Source organism: Puntigrus tetrazona, unplaced genomic scaffold (genome assembly GCF_018831695.1).
Source record: "Puntigrus tetrazona isolate hp1 unplaced genomic scaffold, ASM1883169v1 S000001062, whole genome shotgun sequence".
NCBI classification, from domain to species: Eukaryota; Metazoa; Chordata; class Actinopteri; order Cypriniformes; family Cyprinidae; genus Puntigrus; species Puntigrus tetrazona.
The window spans coordinates 726,357-740,760 of NW_025048651.1; the positions used below are offsets into that span (position 1 = coordinate 726,357).

General features: G+C 36.7%; 2 protein-coding genes across 2 annotated transcripts in view; both read left to right on the top strand.

Moving 5' to 3' along the window:
- Window positions 1–193: 193 nt before the first annotated feature.
- Window positions 194–12,231, top strand: p3h4 (prolyl 3-hydroxylase family member 4 (inactive)). The gene is made up of 7 exons (XM_043234076.1): window positions 194–801; window positions 3,993–4,142; window positions 4,222–4,393; window positions 4,542–4,670; window positions 5,167–5,312; window positions 6,818–6,901; window positions 11,737–12,231. The coding sequence occupies exons 1-7, from the start codon at window positions 346–348 to the stop codon at window positions 11,884–11,886; spliced, it is 1,287 nt and encodes a 428-aa protein (XP_043090011.1). The 5' UTR covers window positions 194–345; the 3' UTR covers window positions 11,887–12,231.
- A 1,026-nt stretch (window positions 12,232–13,257) lies between these two features.
- LOC122340552 (oxysterol-binding protein-related protein 7-like) overlaps window positions 13,258–14,404 on the top strand; it is a 31,268-nt gene continuing 30,121 nt past the window's right edge. Inside the window, 1 exon segment of the mRNA XM_043234114.1 lies at window positions 13,258–13,332. The gene's annotated coding sequence lies outside the window, so the exon portion shown is untranslated.

Here is a 14,404-nt window from a genome sequence, read left to right on the forward strand (position 1 = left end):
CATAACTAAACGTTTATTATCCAACAGACCAAAAGTGTAAACATGTGGCACAAAAAGAGACAAAATTACGTTTCTGTTCATATTAAATCAATAATATGTCAAACTTGTTTTGAGTTTTGAGTTTTTCTCAGCATGACTAGATTACATAAAATTGACGGACGTTTAGACCCAGAGAAGTAGTCCAGATCAGGATTTGGGAAGCAAGCAGAGTTTTCCATCACCGTAAAACTCTTTCAACCCCAAAGGGCCACCGATTTCCTACGTGCAGTCTGACATGAATCTCCACTCTCTTTTATTACACGGGGATCGGCGTTTACGGTAAGGAACGGAAGCGTGAACTGAAGCATGGCCCAAACAAGAATATGTTTAGTCGTGTTTTTCGGTACTGCCTATCTTTTCTGTACTGTGAATGCTCAGTATGAGAAATACAGCTTCAAAAGCTTCCCAGCGAACGACCTCATGCCGCTGGAGTCTGCGTACGGACACGCGTTAGAGATGTACGCGGCTCAGGACTGGAAGCAGAGCGCTAAATATCTGGAGCTGAGCCTACGGCTTCATCGGCTGCTGAAGGACAGCGAAGCGCACTGCAGTCAGAACTGCAACACCGCCGGCCGGGAATACGAGGAGAACAACACGGAAACTACCCTCTTGGTTATGGGGCACATCATAATGCGAGCCGCATGCCTGAAAAGGTGCAAAACAGACTTTCCCGTGTTTTCTATATCATACCCTAAGCGAGAGACTTTTGGTGCTTTCGAACAGAGAATACCCTACAGGTACCTTCAATACGTCTATTACCAGGTAAGAGTACTTTTACAAACAACCTGAACTGTTCACTAAAAATTGTAATAAACTGTGGATGGGCATTAGCCTACTGCAAATAGCTTTAATTTCGTCGTAATCACGTGTAACAACCACAGCATATATGCTTAAGTGTTAAGATGAAATTTGTTTTCTGAACAATAATGCAGTTTTGATTAAGGCTATGTATCTAGATCGGTGCGTTGCGTTTCATTGGTCCGGCACACATGCCACGTCCACGCACGAAACGCTTCGTAATCGCAAAACAACCGCGCTATAAAGGTATAATGTCAAAATTATTTTGCTCGAGTTTCCTGCTACTCAACCTAAAACTCCCAGTATGTGCTGCTTTAACATTTTAGAAGAGATTTCATCACCATCACAGATTTTTCCATAGCTAAAGACAGTGAAGATCTCAGCTTTGTAAAAGATCTCAAGCACATCATACACCGTGCTCAGATTTTCTCGCCAGCTAAAGGCTAAATCACTTCTAATTGTCTCCTTTAAAATTCAGTAGCGATCTCAACAACTTCTATCAATACAAGCTTAAACATTTAATCAAATAATGTGTATTAATAATGAAATCACTTTTGGATTGGATTGAATCATATGCCATGCAACGTGCCTTTTAGCAAAGAAAGGTTCAGGGTTACTGTTCCTGTAAATTAGTTTTTGGGTAGTTTACCATTCTAACCATTCTTGCTGATCCTGGATCAACATTACTGTCCAATCCCTACCCCTAAATCCAGCCCTACCCAAAATGTATTCCTAAAATCAGTGGGAAATAATAACAAAGGTGTAGAAGCACCTAATCCTGATCATAATCCTAAAAATGATCTTTCCAGAAAGATTATCCCTCAAATCTGATTGGTTAGTTGGAATGTTGTTCCAGGATCAACAAGAATGTTTATCCAGGATCATGTCTTACTTGGCAAAATCACGGTGATAATCCAGTATGAATGTGATTTATCATAAAATCTGTGGCAATGACATTTTCTGTGACAATTGACAGTTTTACATTAATGTTAAGGTGGCATTTTTTAAACAAGAAAATAAAAAGAATCACAGTTAACACATATGTTTCTATTTTTAAAGTCTTACAAAATGTTCTAAAGGTTTAGTCTCATTTTCTTGGTCCATGACCACCAGCTCTTCCAGGAGTGTGAATCATGTGTTCCACCATTGATGCATGACAGGGTTCTAGAGTCTGTGTGTTAAGGCTTAATTTTCTATCCGTCACCCACCGCTCGTCCTGAAGCATGTTTCAGGTGTTCTGCCATCGCTGCATCAATGTCTGATTCTGTAGACTCTAGCATCTGAAAGAAAAGAATACAAATAGATATAAAAAAGTTAAAGGTTAATAACACACTTATTTTTACAATGTTTTATGGTCCTACAACTGGAACAAGATGGTACATACTCTACAATAATCTTATGTGAGATTTTCTGTTTCAAATGTTCATTCTATTTTAGATGTGTTTTCAGCTGTTTCTCCGCTCCCTCTTCAATACCACTGTGGTGTCAGCGAGCAAGATTCTTAACTAGAAGTGTAACTGTGTGGAAGTAAACAGGATAATTTCTGATAAAGACAGGTAGCCTTTTAGAGAATGTCCCCTGAATAGAAAAAGGGTACCAATTATAATTCTAAACAAGACATAAGATTTTTTTTTAATAGCATAGGGTCAAAAAGTCAAAGTAAAATGCTAACATTTTTGCTTTGGATTTGTTGATTAAAACTAGAAAACTACATTAAATTTTGAATTACGCTGTTGGGTGTGCTCCTGTTGTGTATATTGATTCCTCCACAAAGCATAATCATCTCAGACCTTACTTAAGTTCTGATGTAATGACTATGGTGTTGTGACCTGAATTGCACCTTTAAAGTGTCAAGTCAGTGGCTTTAAGGTAACCCATTGATGACTACATCAACACTTTAAAAGTGTCACTTGGACATTTAAAATTTAGGGGGCAGTTGTGGCCTAATGGACAGAGAGTTAGATCTGTACCTGGAGGTCACAGGTTCAGATTCCAGGTAAAGCAGGAATTGTAGGTGGGGGAGTGAATAACCAGCCTTATAAAGGGGTCCTAGGTATGAGTTGGATGTCCTCTCACAACAGGGTATATTTTGAACTAAACAAAGCTCAAAGTAACAATTGGACATGCAACTGTAGACATGTACAAATCTTTACAATCTGAATGCATTTTTAGGAAATGTTGTGCGTAACTTTTTTTTTAATACATATATATGTTGTACTACCGCAACTATTTTTGGCCACGGACATGACGTTGCCAGAACTTTCCACAAAATGGCTTGGCCCAGAGTCCCTCTGAGCTTTAGAAGAGATAAATGACGAAATCTTATGTACTGGCCTGTCTCCTGGAAGCCTCCATTCTCTGGACACTACGCTGACAGACACAGCAAACCTTCTTGCCAAAGCTCACATTGATGTGCCATCTTGGATAAGCTGCACTACCTGAACCACTTGTGTGGGTTGTAGTTCCTGTCTCATGCTACCACTAGTCAGAAAGCACTGCCAGCATTCAAAACTGACCAAAACAGAAAGCATTGGAACTGAGAAGTGGTCTGTTGGTGTCTTGCTAATTGCCTATAATTTCCACCTGTTGTCTATTCCATTTGCACGACAGCCTGTGAAATTCAGTGTTGCTTTCTAAGTGGGCAGTTTGATTTCACAGAAGTGTGATTGACTTGGAGTTACATTGTGTTGTTTAAGTGTTCCTTTTATATTTTTTAACTAGTGTATTTAAAAAAGAGAGTATTGATCTTATACTAGAAATCATACACTTACTCTATTTAGTCCTAATGCCTTTATAGTGTATTTGCAAAAATGTGTTGCATATACATTGCTGGGCATTGAAGATAAATTTATCTAGTAACCCTTGATATTCTGAAAAGTATAAAGCTATTTAAGTAATCTTTTCAGCATTTACAACAATAATAACAATTTTACATTTTGTAATTAAACCAAACCTTTCTACTAAAATGAATCTGATGATCGATGAATCTGTGCGAATAGATATTTCATAAGCACATACATATTTAAATGTTACTTGTCTTTTTTCACAACATATATTTGAGAAAGCCAATGGAGATAGCTCATCTGTGTGACTGCAAAACAATATTTAAACAAGACAATGCAGGCACTAAATTACCCTATGTTGTTTGTTTCTAGATGAATGATTTGGAGAGAGCAGTTTCGGCAGCACACACATATCTACAGCGAAACCCTGAGGACTCCCTTTTATCTAGGAGTCTTAACTACTATAAAAGTCTGTTTGACACAGAGGAATATCTTATAGACCATGAGGAGAAGCCATATGAGGTATTTATTCTCTCTAATTTATTCTCTCATTTGATAAGGTCACAAAAAATATATGGATTCATATCAATCTGTTTCTTAGGCTTTATTCTTGAAGGCTGTAAAGCTGTATAATTCAGGGGATTTTAGCAGCAGTGCTCGAGACATGGAGCTGGCAGCTGCTGAGTATTTTAAAACATTCAGCACGTGTTTGATGTCCTGTGAGGGGTCATACGATGTGCAGGAGTTTAAAGACTTCTACCCCACCTTAGCCGGTCAGTGATGTCATTATTCATTCTCAGATTTGCTTCAATTCAAATAAGTCTGGTTCAAAAGGAATGATCTGACATAGGACGTCTAGTCCCATCAAAGGTTGTGTCAGTAGTCTATAAATGCAATGCACTCTCTCTTTTTTCTCCCCAGATTTCTATTTTGAAGTAATGAAGTGTAAACTAAAATGTGAGGAAAATTTGATTCCAAATGTTGGTGGTTTCTTTGTGGAAAAATTTGTTGCCACCATGTACCACTACATGCAGTTTGCTTATTACAAATGTAAGTAACAAACACAAAACAAAAATTGTTAACTGTCTTCTGTCAGCAGTAAAAACCAAAAAAAACTACAGTATGCCCATATTTCATATTAGTACATGTAATGTGGAAAGATGTAAGAGACATGCAACTCTCTCAGTATCTTAAGTCAACTTGAAAATTTACTAGATGTTAAGTGACAAATTGGACAATTTAGTTACAGGTATTCAGATATTTTGTATTCTGTCAAAATAACATGCTCACAAGACATTTTAGTGTAATAGATTTGTTGCACTTGACCATTTCATACATTTTAATCGAATAGCAATCTCATAATGTGATCCCCAGTTTTTAAATTGAGTGCCATTTTAGATAAAATATGTGAATTTGGTGTAAAAGTGACATATACTCTATAAATTACACTGCTTCAAATGCACCCATAGACTATTTGCCAAAAGGTTTTTAATTAAAAAAAAAAACAAACAGTCAAATTATGTTTTTTATTTATTTGTTCTTCTAGTAAATGATGTTCGAAATGCAGCACCGTGTGCAGCAAGCTATTTGCTGTTTGATGCAAATGATCAAGTGATGCAGCAGAACATGGCCTACTACAGATTCTACAGACAACAGTGGGGACTGGAGGATGAGCATTTCAAACCACGACCAGTGAGTATAAACACACACATGCATACCATGAAAAAAGAATATTCATCCTTTTTGAAAAATCTCTTTAACGTTTGCAAATGTGCAATACATTAACAGTAAGCAATGAGATATCTTAACATAAAAGATATAATAGGGGACATGAGCTTTATAAAACACCTGGTTTTGATGTGATAGTTAAGGTTACACCAGCAACATGCCTGTGGACACTGCAGACTAGCGGTCTGCCATATGTTCTGCATGCCAATGCAGAAGTATAAATATTAAAGGCATCAGTGTAGGTCAGATGCAGAAGTATAAATCAGCCTTTACCACCATGTCGTTCCAAACCTACAAAAGCTTTCCAATTGACTGCCAAGTAAATAACACTGTCAAGTGCTGATGAACTCTCAGGACGCTTGTCAAGATCTTGTAACAAGATGTGAGAGTAGGGGAGAAATAGGGGGTGGGTGGAGAGTGACCCCTGACAGACCGGCAAAAGCCGCCCAGATCCGATAGAGGCTGTCGGCGTTGGCGTTTGCCGCTCCAGCTCCATGATGCACAATGAAGTGAAAGCCTTGGAGCGCAAGGAACCATCGGTCACCCTAGCGTTGGTATCCTTGGCTTGGGCCATCCATTGCAGGGGTGCATGGTCGGTGACCAGAGTGAACGTCCAGCCCAAGAGTTAGTAGCGGAGCTCCAGCACTGCCCACCGCTGCATGATTTCTCTCGGCCGGCTGTCGCCAATGCTGGTGCTGGGCTCGGGCATTATGTTTGAACCACTGATGAACTATTCTGACCGTGAATGAATCTTGACAGTGTTATTTATTGTACAGTTAAAGGGAGAGTTACAAGCCTCCCGGTTTTCTTAACACAAGTATCGTTTTGAAGATGACTGATGTAAAAAGTCCACAAACTGCATTTAAACAAACTGCATTTTGATTGGTAATCACAGTCATACGTCATGAAAATAGACGCAGCATGAGTCATTGATCATTATTTTTACACGCGCTAGAGGGTGCTTGCCTTTAAAATGTAAATATAGGTCATAATAAGGTATTTGCACAAATGACCCATATGGTCCTTTTTTGTTGGAGGAGAAAACAAGATTTTTTTTAAATCTTTGTTTAAAGATTGTTTTATTTGAATTTTACAACAACAACAAAAAAGAACATACATTTAAAAATACAGTATCCTGATAAAAAGAACATTTTATTTTATTTAATGCATTTATTTAATGCATTTTTCAACAAATTCACACACACATCCTCATGACAGAAACTATTGATAAAGGTATATTTGTTTTTATAGAATGGCTCAGCCATTCTGAAGTGGCCTGGTAGATAATAAGGGATATGAGCTTTACCTGGTTTTGAAATATAGAAGACAAAACACATGAACAGTTATTGCAATCATTTTACTTTTTATTTGTTAAACAGTCTATTTCAACTGACAACATTGATTTGTAAATGTTCTGGCTTTGCTTAGGCACCTATTATTTTAACATTTCTGTCTTTGTGTCCATACAGGAGGCTCTTAGATATTTAAATCAAACCACCAACCTAAAGGAACTTCTGGAGTTTGCACAGAATTATTTACAGACAGATGACGAGGTAAACAGTAGCTACATAAAATAACCCTAAAATAAGCCAACTATATTTCTTGAATGGCAAATGCAGTGGTGTGTGGTGGCTGTGTAGTTTAGTAAAGTCTCACATTGTTTTAGGTTGACCTGGAATAGATTTTTCAAGCCAAAGACACACACACACACACACACACACACACACACACACACACACACACACACACACACACACACACACACATTTTAGGAGCAGTCAAGTCAGAATGAAGTAGTTAGAATTTTCACATTGTGCATATGTCATTTGCAAAGTTTTTCCTTATCTCTGCAAGCCTGCAACATATATCTATTTGTTAATGACACAGTGCATGTTCAAACTAGAGCCCAATGGTATAGTAGCCTAGGCACATGTACAGCTCTGGAAAAAAAGACACTAATGCAAAATGATCAGTTTCTCTTCTTGTTATGTGTTTGAGTAAAATTTCCATTTTTGTTTAATTATGCGAACTACTGACAACATTTCTCCCAAATTCCAAAAAAACATATTGTTATTTAGAGGATTTCTTTTTTTTCAGACCTCAAATTTACATATAGTAATTTTGCAGATGCTGTTATCCAAAGCAACTTACAATTGCACAAAGAAAATTAACAGATAAAACAAGTTCATATTCAAATCTATTTTATATAACACAATATCAATATATCAATCAATCACATTTATTTATTTAGATCTTTTAACAATACATATTGTTTCAATGCACTGAACAATATTAAATAGTAGAATAGAGTGATTGTAATGTATAATGATGAGATTAAACACTATTGACGATACCGCTTGAAATTAAATGTCAGCATCAAGGAACCAAAACACCATTTGTAACAGAATGGGGAAAATAAACCCCCTAGGAGAAACCAGGCTCAGTTGGGGCCAGTTCTCCTTTGACTCGATTTCCAGCACTTAATTATGCATATCAGATTGTGCAAAAGACTGGGTGGGGGTGTGTGCGTGTGTGTGTGTGCGTCTGGTTTCGGTGATCTGTCCAGGGGGCTAATCTAGGTGTTCTGGTGTCTGCTGAAAGTCATCTCTTAGTGATGATCCACCATCTGATCTGGATATAAACTGAGAAATAGAATATAAAAGAAACTAATATTAGTTACTAATATTAGCGTAGATGCCATTCTTTTTACAATGTAATGAGTGCATTGCGTGTTATGGGGAGTGTTCCAGGTGATCTAAATAATGTGTCTTTAGTGATGTGATGTGTCTTTAATCTAGATTTAAACTGACTGTCTGCTTCCCAAACAGCGTTAGGAAGATTGTTCAAGAGTTTGGGTGCTAAATAGAAAAAGGATATGCGGCCTGCAGTCAATTTTATTTTAGGTATTATCAACTGGACAGAATGTTGTATAAAGCTGATGTCATCTTTTAATAGTATTTATGGCAGATGTGTAAGTGAGGGGCACACATTTTATAAATTGTATGCTTGCTTGTTAATGCTTGTAAACATGACAAACATGTTCAATTAAACAAGCAATTTAAAATAAAATGTCCTCTGCTCAGAAAAATGTGAACATGAGAATTTGCATAAAACAAACAGAACGGGGTCCTCAAATATAGCACTGCTCACAAATTCTAATTGAAGACTTTTGTTTTCAATGCCTGTGCTCTGGCAGAGAGTTTATGCGAGTCCACCTCCAGAATAATTTTTTGGATCACCTCAAAAGTGTAATGGTGCTCCTTTGGCTAAGATTTAAAGAGTATATTAGTAGCAGGGCTGTAGCCAACTGTCAAGACTCAGGGTCAGTTCTGTAAAATGTCAAATTTATCAATTATGAATTAATTGATGAGTTCAATTGGGAAATATTTCATTGTTTACTACTATGATACTTATTAACAAGCCTTCGTAAAAAGAACTGTAAGCACGTTTGTTTGTAAGGTAACAGCCTCAACACCTGTGCTCAATTATGTTTATTTGTCATTTGAATTAAGCCTAACCTTAATTGGAAAATGTGATATAATTACACTAAATATGCAAATAATGATACATTCTGTTTACATTTTCTTTAGTAATAGTTGTGTAAATAGTAGTTAGGTGGCAGATATTTATACTTCAGTAGTGTACTACATTTTAACACAATATGCAATAATATTGAGTATAAATTATCATATAGCTAAAATTAGGCATGCCATTTTATTTATGACAAAAACCTAATCTAATAACAGTGTTTTATTAATAAGACGTTTTATTTCAACTTTTCAAATAATTACTGTGGTTTTTATTAACAAATACATGCCTTTCTGATCTGGTATGTGATAGGAAAAGTTGCAGTATGAGTTTGCCAAAAGGCAGATTCAAACACATGGTAGCTTTATCAGCACATATCTTTTCTTGCTACGTCACTGATAATACAGATGGATACTTGTTTTTTCAGTGCTATTTACACACTGGTTTTAGAGGCAGACAGGAATAATTCAAACGGAGTGAGTCTTTAATAAAGAAACTTAGGAGCAGGCTAATAGCTGTCGAATCAAACATAAGAGGTAAATCCAACTCAGGGTGCTTCATTTCCAAGGACTACTGAACCATTCTGGAAGACCATGTACCCCCAATGGTTCAGACATTGTATCCTGAAGACGGTGCAGTGTATCAGGATGATAATGCACCAATACACACAGCAAGACAGATTGTGACAGATTGGTTTGATGAACATGAAAGTGAAGGAAAACAGCTTGTGGTGGCAGACACTCTTTCCAGAAATTAACTGACTCATCAGAGTGAGTCTGACACTGAGCGTGATGTGACAGTGTTCGTACAAGCAGTACCGCTCACTAAGCCCGTAAGTGGAGACAGGTTAAATGCCATAAGGAAAGCCACTCTACAAGATTCAGATCTTTAGACAGTTTGCAAGCATGTCCGCCAAGGACGGCCTAGTCAGACGTCTCAGTTGGCAAACCCACTGCAAGAGTTTCATGCAGCTAAATCTTACCTTTCTGAAACTGATAGACTTTTGCTGTATGAGGACAGAATTGTGATTCCTGGTTCGCAGAGACTGGAGGTGTTACATCAGCTTCACACAGGTCATCAGGTCTGTGGTGGCCTGGAATAGGCAGAGACATCACAAAAACAGTTGAGACAAGTTCTGCCAAGTCTACAAGCCAACACAGAAGAGATAGCCCCTGATAGTTACATCTCTCTCTGATGGGCCGTGGCAAAAGATTGCTCTGGACATATGTGAACTAGATGGTAAGAAATACCTGATAGTCGTGGACTATTATTCTCGTGATATTAAGATTGCACATCTACAACCTATGTCAAGCCAGCAGGTGATTATGCATCTGAAACGTTTGTTCAGTGGGGTCATGACAGATTTCAGCAAATCATTTCGAGCAAACGCTAACTACTTGATTAATATAAATATACCCAGCAGCTCATTAATCCCTAGTGCATTTCATATTAGGTGTGTTCGACTTGAAGTGGCGCTGCATCCACCTATCAGTGTATGACATTAAAGTACCGCGAGAGCGTTTGACAGCTGATGGTTCTATTAAAATATTTTAAGACAAATACTAATTTAAATGCAGGTAATTTATTTTAGTAATTAAATTTAAAATCAGAAGAGCTGTGTTCGACCTGTATAGGCGCTGCATTCAATGATTGGCGTATGACGTCAAAGTTCGGCAAGAACGATTAACAGCATATGGAACCATCAGCTGTCAAACTCTTTTGCAGTAATTTGTTGTCACACATTAATGAATGGATGCAGCGCTACTTCAAGTCGAACTAAAAGTTTGTTATTAGTATTAGAATTCATAGTAGTATTATTATCTTATCATTGTTTAATTGAAACACCTAATGATAAACAAGCACCACCACTAGTCCTAATTCAGTCAACATGACAAATATGCATTCATAGTTGGTAATTCTGATTACTAAAATTCATCATATAATACTCAATTATAATAATATGATCTAATTATTTTTGACTGACTACTGCTATATGTCAGTAGATAAATAGTGTAGATGAATGTACAGAATCCCTGCTCAAACTAAATAACAGTTAATAAGTCCACAAGTTCACTTACTTTGTCCAGACAAAAATACAATGTTTATTTTATTGGTTTGGTGTGGTTCGCTTAGATACCTAGAGCATGCACTTATACATAGCATACTGACAGTGGCACTGCGCATAAAGAAGCTTGTCTACATTTTGCTCGCAAATGTAGCGAACACAAGGCAACTACAACTACAGGACCCTTATAGGCTGAGTTTCATATTTTTGCCTGGGGGGCACGAAATTCTTCATTTAAAAAACATTTACAAAAACGACTAGTTAGGTAAACCGAGTGGAATAAAAAACTTATTTCTTACATAATGTAGAAGAATCTGCCTCTTTTCTGATTTGCATAGATGTCCACGATCTTCTCTCCTGATAAATTTGCAGTCTAATTGTTTTCTACGTGCAGTATGGAAAGAGTATGGAAGTATGTCCAGGGACGTTGCTGATTCGAGCCAGTTTCTCATTCTTTTGCCCTGACATTTTATCATGAAGAGATTCATGAGTTGTGAGAGGTTTTTTTTTACATTAATTACAAATAATTTATCCTTAAATAACTCAAATGAAGTAATGCAAATAAATGTGAAAACATTATTGTATTTATAGCTCTGACAAAATCGATTGGCCGTGGTCTGCTCTATAGGCAGAGTTTTAGTTTTAGTTTTAGTTTTTTGTTGTTGTTGACTCAAAAGATACAGTGTTTTCTGCAATTGGGTCGGATTATATTCACACTATAAATTAGCTGTACCAGAGTTATTCCTATTCATTAGAATGATGCTATGTGTTTATTAACTGTGTGTTTGTTAACAGGATACTGTAAGTTCAGAGGAAGCAGCATCGGCTCTGTCAAGTCCTCCTGATGAAGAGTTTGAGGGAATCGGGGACTACGAGGAATCTTTCCTGGCTGAATGGTGGCAGGAACCCAAAACTAAAGGAGATACAGGAGAACCAGCTGAATAAGCACAAACCAAATCATATACTATTATTTATACTGGTACCCTGAGGGAGTCTCCATTTGGTGTCTTTCTCATTCCCTGTTGACTCTTTCCCCTTTTTCATTGAAGAAGAATTTAACTGTATCCGGTCTGACTTTGCTTTCCATTTTCATTTTCAAGCTTTGTATAATTTTGATGCAAGAAGTTTTATAATAACAGTCTTTCATCCAGATTTTGTTCAGTTTAGATAAGCTTATTTAAAATGGAGACACATCACCAATCGAACCTCTGCTTATCAACTGTTACAAAATAAAATGAGTTTGAGAAGGTGTATATTACCATTTTGTTACATTAAACAAGATGACAAACATGCTTTGCGTGTTATTTATTTGGGACAGATTTGGAAGTGGGTTTCATCCTCAGACCTTTCCAGTGCTGTAAACTGGAGGTGAGAGGTCTTCCACTCTTCCACAGGGTTTACAAGGAAAGAGTTAAAGCTAGAATAGAAAGATGGATGTCCGGTTATTATTTACTCTTCAACATAAGGCAGGCAGGCAAAAAAATCCTGAATGTGTTGTACAGGTATTGACCTGGTGTAGTGAAAGTAGATAATCCCCACATTTTAACTGCATTTGCAGATCTGCGGATATTAGGAAGAACAGCTCTTGCTTATGTTATTTATAAAAAACAAAAACTCATATAGGAGTATATGTTTGCCCTCTCATACCTTAAGGGTGATATAAATACTCAAATCATTTATAGTGTCGAAAATTATGTTATAAGGATTGATGTGATTTATGAGAACAAATAATTTCTCAAATGTTGAGTGAAAATCTGCAGCTTCCTAATGTGGGACACTGAAAAGTCTAGGATAAAGGCCAAAATTACCTTGATTCATGTGAAATAGTAAAATGCTCTTGGTTATTGATGGTTGAAATATGGAAAATCAAACATCATCAGACAAATAATACAAAATAATGCATTGATGAATTTATTATAAAGAAATTAAGCAATTATTATTATTGTTAAAGAGTTAAGAAAAGAGTTTAACACAGTCAGAATTTCTTCTGTCTTCTATAGTTGATTTTAGTCAACCTTAAAACCACATTTCCTAAAGTGGGACACTAGGAAATTTGATAAAAAAAAAATACAACATATATACATACAAAATTATACTGTATTTTGATGGCCAAACATTTCGTAAGCACATTAGACCAAAAAATTTGGTTTAAATTTAATTCAAGTTTGTCAAAACTCAATGTCACTGACTAAATACAATTTTTAGAATATTCTGTTCTGTTTCCTACAACACGGAAATAACAGCTCGAAATGATAAGGATTTTGATGTTGCAAAAAATGTTCATCCAATCTCGCAGGCGTGAACACACCTCTGTGACGTCATGACCGCGATTCGGTAAGAGTGCGTGTTCAGTGAATGAGATGAGCTTGTGAATCTACTCGGCTGTGTGAGGTAAGGGTCAACTAATCTGTGCACAAAACGTGTTTCATTGTCGTTATTTTGAGTAGTGGGTATGTGTTTTCGGCTCGGATTTTGTAATATGTGTTCGGACCGACAAAGGTAAGCAGTATTTTGTAAAAGTTACGTAATTAATTGGATGCTTTGTTTTAATGAATATGGTTCTTGGATTCCAATGATCCATCCATATTTTAGCTTTGATATTTGAAAGAGCTTTGCGTGCCAACGCGGTTTAAATGAGTGCAACTGGCTTGTTATTTTCTAACAAGCAGTTAGTAGAATCGGTTTAAATCAAAAGTTTGTAGTCATGTGATGAATCTAATCATAATAGCCTGTCTTCAAGCCTTTCTACATGATGTCTGTAGAGAATTGTAGTTTTTTTGTGGTGTGTTTTAGAGACACCTGCGGATATAGTGGGTTTTTAATAAGAGCATGCCCAAGCCAATAGACAGTAAGTTAATGTGCACGTGTGTGTGTGTGTGTGTGTGTGTGTGTGTGTGTGTGTGTGCGCGCAGTGAAACTCTTAAACCTGAACTCACCTGAGCGGTTTGCTAACATTCCACGCACACTCATCAGACCAGTCAGGCCCAGCAAACTTTTTTTAAATTTTTTTTTAAATGTATATTCAGTTAATGAATTGAGCATTCCGACTCAATCTCAGTGGTGTTTTAATGATCAAGTTGCAGTTGTGCTGTTTCTTTTAGTATTTCAGTTTCAACGTGAGGAAGTACCACAATAGCTTTCTAATCAGTAACTTTTGAACTCCTCCAACTTTTTCAAATACTTTAAGAGAAACAACTTTTTTTTTTTCTTCCTGTTTTCCTAAACCTGTTTGTTCACATTGCTCAAATTGCACCGTTCATTTTGTCATTTTAAACTGATTCAGTGTTAGCCTTATTTTGAGCTTCGTTTCTACCTACAGCATTCTAGCATGAAGAATCTTATCAATCTTAACATGTTTTGCACTGTTATGAATCAGGTTTTATAATAACTGGTTAAATACAGTGTGCTTCTGAGGTTTTGAGTCTGAAGTCCTAAGTATTAAATGCTAGAATGACACAGTGTA

Coding starts and splice junctions, on each gene's coding strand:
- p3h4 (XM_043234076.1), top strand. CDS start 346: ATGGCCCAAACAAGAATATGTTTAGTCGTGTTTTTCGGTACTGCCTAT. Junction 4,394..4,541: donor CTTCTACCCCACCTTAGCCG/GTCAGTGATGTC, acceptor TTTTCTCCCCAG/ATTTCTATTTTGAAGTAATG. Junction 4,671..5,166: donor GCAGTTTGCTTATTACAAAT/GTAAGTAACAAA, acceptor TTGTTCTTCTAG/TAAATGATGTTCGAAATGCA.